The sequence below is a fragment of the Anarhichas minor genome, unplaced genomic scaffold (assembly GCF_050575085.1).
Source record: "Anarhichas minor isolate MPS153535 unplaced genomic scaffold, ASM5057508v1 ptg000078l, whole genome shotgun sequence".
NCBI classification, from domain to species: domain Eukaryota; kingdom Metazoa; phylum Chordata; class Actinopteri; order Perciformes; family Anarhichadidae; genus Anarhichas; species Anarhichas minor.
In genome coordinates, this window is record NW_027466524.1 from 1,260,251 (window position 1) to 1,266,617 (window position 6,367).

The 6,367-nt window shown below is 42.5% G+C and overlaps 1 protein-coding gene across 1 annotated transcript; it reads right to left on the reverse strand.

The window, feature by feature from the left end:
* Window positions 1-244: 244 nt before the first annotated feature.
* On the reverse strand, window positions 245-3,456 carry LOC142937927 (homeobox protein engrailed-1a-like). The gene is made up of 2 exons (XM_076081053.1): window positions 2,907-3,456; window positions 245-567 (listed from the first exon to the last, which is right to left on the reverse strand). The coding sequence occupies exons 1-2, from the start codon at window positions 3,454-3,456 to the stop codon at window positions 245-247; spliced, it is 873 nt and encodes a 290-aa protein (XP_075937168.1).
* Window positions 3,457-6,367: the final 2,911 nt, after the last annotated feature.

The window sequence follows — 6,367 nt, forward strand, 5'->3', positions numbered from 1 at the left end:
TGCGGTGGCAGGTCAGTCTGAAGAGTCCGCAGTCTGTTCTGCTGTATAGTCACTTTTGAGGAGGAGGAAACGGAGATGAAGAAGAGGAGAACTTCTGACAAAACGCGCGAGATCTGCTCAGCTCTCCGTCCCCGTCCTCGTCATTAAATTAGATATATAGCATTTATTTACATTGTCCAGAGTGTGAGGAGAGCGGGGGAAGCACACAGTCCTGCCCCCTCACCGTGCGGCCGGGCCGGGCTCCTCAGTCGCTGTCCTCCTCCTTGTCCTCCTGGATGGTGGTGGTGGAATGGTTGTACAGTCCCTGCGCCATCAGCTGCAGCGCCAGCCCGTTCTTGAAGCCGCTGGCCTTTTTGATCTTTGCCCGCTTGTTCTGAAACCAGATTTTGATCTGGGACTCGTTGAGGCTCAGCTCCTGGGCCAGAGCCTGCCGCCGCTGCTCCGTGATGTAGCGGTTCACCTGGAACTCCGTCTTCAGTCTCTGCAGCTGCTCGGCCGTGAAGGCCGTGCGCGGCCGCTTGTCCTCTTTGCCGCTTTTTGACTTTTTCAGTTTCCGTGTCCTTGGGCCTGCAGTAGGGGCGAAAGGACCGGAGAGCGGGAATATAAATACGCAGCGCATAATGATAATAATGAGCAATGACTCACGAGAATAAATAGAACGAAAAAACACAACATCAGCCTGTGTGCGATGGACTAAATATGATGAATGTGACGATCGCGCTCACTTCCTAAACATATGGGGAAAGGTATAACAATGATAATAATAATACAAATAAATAGTAATATTAATACGTATTGTTATTATTAGTAGTAGTAGTATTGTCTTACTGACAATCGTACGAATCATATCAATATTTGTATGAAATGAAAATTATAATATTATAATAACCCAAATAGGAATTTGTCTTTTCAATTGAATTTAATTTAATTTATTTTGTATAGTCCAAAATCACAAATCACCAGTTTGCCTCAGAGGGCTTTAGAATCTGTACACATTTATAATTACATAATAGAGTTACAGCTCCGCAGCATATCTCGGTATAAAGATCATGTTATACTTCTGACTGCATTTTCAGCCCGAACCTTTGTTTGTCTGATACACAATACACACACAGCACACAACGATACCCGACACAATTATTGCGTCATTTTTGAAGTGTCGAAACATAATACTGTTTTCAAAATATTAAACACACACACTTCTACTGTTTTCTTACAGACTTACTTATACGTGAAAAACACTCAAATAATAATAAATGTTCATTATAAAAACGGAAAGTTAAAGATCAGCCAGATTGAACGAAGTAGCTAATATCTCACTAATAATGCGCAATACTTGTGCCCACAAAACATACAAACACAAATACAAAATAGTCCTAATGTAACATAGATACAACATGTAAAATGTGAGGCTATTCGTTTACAATTGACCTCTAAGTGTGTTGTTATTATTACACACATATTTATTTGTAGGCGTAATTGTTTGTTATTCTCGTGCAGATTAACAAAATACTTCAATTATAGTACAACCGATTAATCACTTATTGTTGTTAAAGATAACTTGATATCATGAAGTGAAAGAAAGCCATTCAATAAGTCTCATTGAAGAGTTTCCGGAGGCTCCGTGCGTCGGCCTTGTTCACGCGCACACTGTGTGTTTGTGTTTTGGTGAAACTAGGAGTGATTTCGGCTGAAATCAGACGCAATCAAACAGGCGGTTAATGGATTCAAAATGTCTCCTGTAGCGGCGACAGGGAGGGCGGATAGCCACTATTAACGGCTAATTCCTTTGTGTTTTATTCCGCCATGCTTTACTGACAGTAGCTCATATATCTCACAGCAGCCGGCTCGTATAGGACAACAGGTTACACACCGTGATCACACATGCGATCACTGGCCAAATGGCTTTATATCGATAGAAAAGGTCTGCTGTCGATCCCCTGAACCAAAACACGTGTCACACACGCCAAAAGCTGCGGGGCTTGTAGCTGTCATCTGTACAATCCTAATCCAGGAGGATGCTGGCCAGCTGCATATGGAAATGTAACAACAGATTGTGTCTCAAAGACAGTGGAGTTATTCAATAAATCAGACAACTGAATGACACATAATCTGACTCCACCTGCAGCTTCATCTTCAAAATCTCACCTGCACGTGCTCTCTCGTCTCTATTTAAAACCTATAAAACATAAACAAGATCTAGAGCTGGACTACTTCTTGGTTTTGTTTTACTTTAGTTTTATTTAGCAAATACACGGATACATTTAAAGAGACACCTACATAGAATAAAATAAAATAAAGTAAAATCGCATGAAATAAAGTAAAGTAAAGTAACATTTAATCAAATCAAATAAAATAACATTTAATAAAATAAAACAAAATAGAAATTCATAAAGAAGGTGGAAAAACATAACCTTTATGTTTTCAATCTGTAAATGTGTACACAGCACGCAGGCTAAAGTATCGTCGTGTACTTGTTAGTCTTGGTCTGGTCCAACAAGATAAAATATAAAATATAAAATATTTATTTTTGTTTAGTTTTAATCCTCGTTAAAATAATATATTTAATCTAGCTGAACTAATATATTGCCACCCATCTCATTTGGGATTGTAATAGTGAAATAAACTAATAACTAACTGACAACATAAACACGTTATTAAACACTTTTCATTTAAAACACCATGTTGTCTAAAATATTATTTTGAGCTTTATTTTCTTCAAAAAAAACTATCTTGATCGTCTGAAAGAAACTTGCTGCATGTAGGATAAATGTAACTTGGTGTTTGTGTCAGAAAAAGAAGGATTACAATGCATGTGATAAAGATTGATGTTATTCCTCCATTATAAATAAACGAACAGAATTGCACGCTTAGAGTTGGTTTTCTTCGTGAAACTATTGCCTTACCAGATGAGGGCCTGTCCGAGTACCGGGTGCAGTAGACCCAGGCAGGCCAGAGCAAGGGCTGGCTCTCCGGTGTGGACGCCCCGGTTCCGTTCAGCACCACCAGCGAGGAGGACGTGTTCTCCCCGGCCCCACCGCCAGTTCTCTCCTCGGCTTTCACGCCGCTGCTCTCGGTGGGGGCGGCTGCGGTTCCTCCACAGCTGCCGTTACTCTTTTTGGGACTGGCCAAAGAGGCGGAAGAGGCGGAGGACGAAGTGCTGTCACTGCTGCAATTTGAGTCCTGGCACGGAGTCCCGGGAAGGCTCGGCCTGCTTACCGCCGGGTGTACGCGTTCCCGGCCTGAGGTCTGCGCCCTCTCCCGAGGGCCCCGGCCGTGCTCCTTCTTGCAGCCAAAGTCGGGCCGTAAAATGTTGTCGATGAAAAAGTTGGTGGTTCTGTGGGCCTGCTGGGCGACCTGCAGAGGCAGTATGGGCGGCGAAGGCAGGCTGGGAGACGGGGAGACGCTCTCTCCCTCGCTGCTGTCTGTGCTGTTCAGATCCCGCTGCTCCTCCATCGCTGCTTTTGTGAAGAACGTGTCCTCTGTTCTCTCAATCCACTTCCACTTTGTTGACCTGTTTGTATCCAAAATATGACAAAAGGAGGCACTAAAACATAGTTATTTTCTCTCCGAAATATTGCTGGTTTGTGTGATTATTCGCAAACTGTGGACATCCTGCTTGCGTAAAGGCGCTCCGGCGCGTCATGGTCGGTGCCTTACTATAAAACTGGCAATGGATGCTACTGCGCACTGCTCTCACACACCCATAGATTTTCACCGCTGTATGACAGTCAGGTCTTCACAAAGTCCGTACATCACATCACCATGCGCATATACACACACTCATATAAACTGACACACACCAACCGGAGGTGCATGTAACATCCAAAGCGCAGCGGGCCAATCACCGACCGGAACACTTTAGGACAGGGGGTGACGACGTCCAATGATGTTAGGCGTCTCTGACTGAAGAGGGGAACTGTGGAGCAGAGTACAGGCTTCACCAGCGACCCAAACAAGAGATTAGAAGTGCTCCGTGCCTTATCTGTTACATCTTATACAGCTGAGGGATAGCAGGAGGAGAGTTACACCCTCACACACACAGCCCCGTTGCTGTCTTCACAACTGCTCACCTCCAAGAAGTTTACTTTTAACTGGACGGACACGGTGGGACGGACGAATTCAGGCTATATTTGAGTCCTGAATTTGGCATTTTTCGTGAAACGATACAAATTGAAGCGTCCGGCAGACATCTTTCACAATTATGCTTGTATGTGGCTTATAGTGCATAGTTGGTTTACAGGACATATTTAGCTTATCTCTCACACACAAGCACGCGGGCACAACACACACAAGGTGCCATATTGGAGAGTAGGCCTACAGCTGCGAACCAGCCAACACAAGGCATCTATGTCCCACACATTATCCAAATTAAATTGTCCAGCTTGTATACCTTCAAATGCGTCATTTAACGGGCACCTGCATGTTTGATGCACACACCCATCTCCTCTGTCTCTTCTTCTCTGAAGTACAACCACCATTGTCAGCCGGTATTGTTTTCCAGTCCAAGCACCACAGAAGCGCGCTCTTATCTCGCCCTGTGAGAAAGAAGCTGCCGGCGGATAATTTATAGCTTTTAATTACTCTGTATTCCGCCTGATCAGCCGGATCTTCATCACCTGGCTGCGGGAAAAAAGCGACTCAAAGCCTCTGTCACCATCACCGCGCCAAGCACTTCATCAAAGTGCGCGCAAAGAGGGCCGATGGAATAATAAATGCAACGTAACAGACGCGCAGCAGAGGAGCGTTTTCAATGTGTGAATGTCGCTGTGCAGCCTGCAACAAAGAGAAGACTGAAGGGACAACTTCATTATTGTAATTCGTAATTTATAATTCATAATTTGTGTTATTTGTTTTTTTAAATGTGAAACTGGAGGCCTTCCACCAAGAACAGACAAATACCTCTGTTGTCTATATTAGGAAATTCATCATCATTGTAAAAATAATAATCAATTCATATCATATCTGGCATTCACTGATTAAGTCTGCGTACCTTGTAAGATGCTTTAATGACCTTTTCTGTCACTATACAATTCATCATAATTCCATAATAGTCCAGTTATTGAAAGTGTCTGTGATCGTGTTTACAGTAGAAGTCTGTGTTACAGCGGGTCATCAGGAGGAATACTTTGTTTCTGTGTTTTGTGTATCGTGGCTATTGCTAATTGTTTCTCCCTGTATGTGTTTATTCATTCTATAATTATTTTGTTGTAAACCACTCATCTATTTATCAACATAATAATCAAGCTAAGAGACCAAAACTCATAATATCAACACACGGTCAGACATTTCAATAGGAAGCGTTTCTTCCTGCCGTTGCTGGAACTACGAATACGGTTTTTCTATAAAGTGCTGCTGATTACCGTGAAGGCCACACACACACACACACACACACACACACACACACACACACGGATAAGAGCTGTTTCTGGATGAAGATTGTGTCAGTCGGTCAGCCCCTCACATGGAAGCAGGGCTGAGATTTAGAGACTATTTCTGATTTCCACAGTTTTCCTTTTACTGCAGATTAAGATTTAATCTCAAATCATTTTGGTGTCACTGTCTGCAGGGAGGATGCACATAAAGGACACAGAATAACAGCAGCGAAATATACCAACCAAATCGGAATAAAATGTAAAAATAATGATTCCGTTAAAATGCAATACATAGACACGCAAATCCAGGTTATTACGTTGTAGTGTTGCGTCTTAATCTATATTAGATTATGTTAGGACAGAGCAGAAATCATTATTATGAAATAAATGTTAGACCTGTAAAATAGACTCATTTGAATTGACTAAAGTATATATAAATAAGACACATTTAGTTGCTTTCAAACGCATTAAACTCACTTATACCTCGGCAGCAGCTGAGAGGCTTTACTGTGTGGAGCAGGTCGGAGGCTGTATCCTCCCCGAGGGAAGCTTTAGGAGCTGTCCGGTATGAACACAGATCACAGCAGCAATAAGAGCCCTGTAGATGAAGGGGGTACATCTAAGGATGAACTAAACTAAGGACATATGCGGACTAAACCGTGGATGTAAACCGGCTTCCCTTCCCGTCGTGGCCTGATATTCTGTATTTATTATGTAACCAGAGAGATGCAGAGACAGAGGACAACTTTATAGGTTTCGGAAGAGAAAGCAAGTCTGCTGCTTCATGGTTTACTTTTGTGGTACCGACATTAAATAAACATTAAATAAAATAGACTTAAAATATCTTTTAGGAACATTTCTGATTCACAATTACGACATTAAAACTGCAAAATGTTCGGCGACGAGCTGGTGGCAAATAAAACAAGTGTTCTGACTAGTGACAGTAATGAACCCTCTTGATGCGACATCTTCTGACATTAAACTCAACCGTT

Excerpts from the sequence above, each read along its gene's own strand:
- LOC142937927 (XM_076081053.1), bottom strand. The coding sequence starts at position 3,456 with ATGGAGGAGCAGCGGGATCTGAACAGCACAGACAGCAGCGAGGGAGAG. Across the intron at positions 568-2,906 it reads CTCGGACAGGCCCTCATCTG|GCCCAAGGACACGGAAACTG; the intron begins GTAAGGCAATAG and ends CCCCTACTGCAG.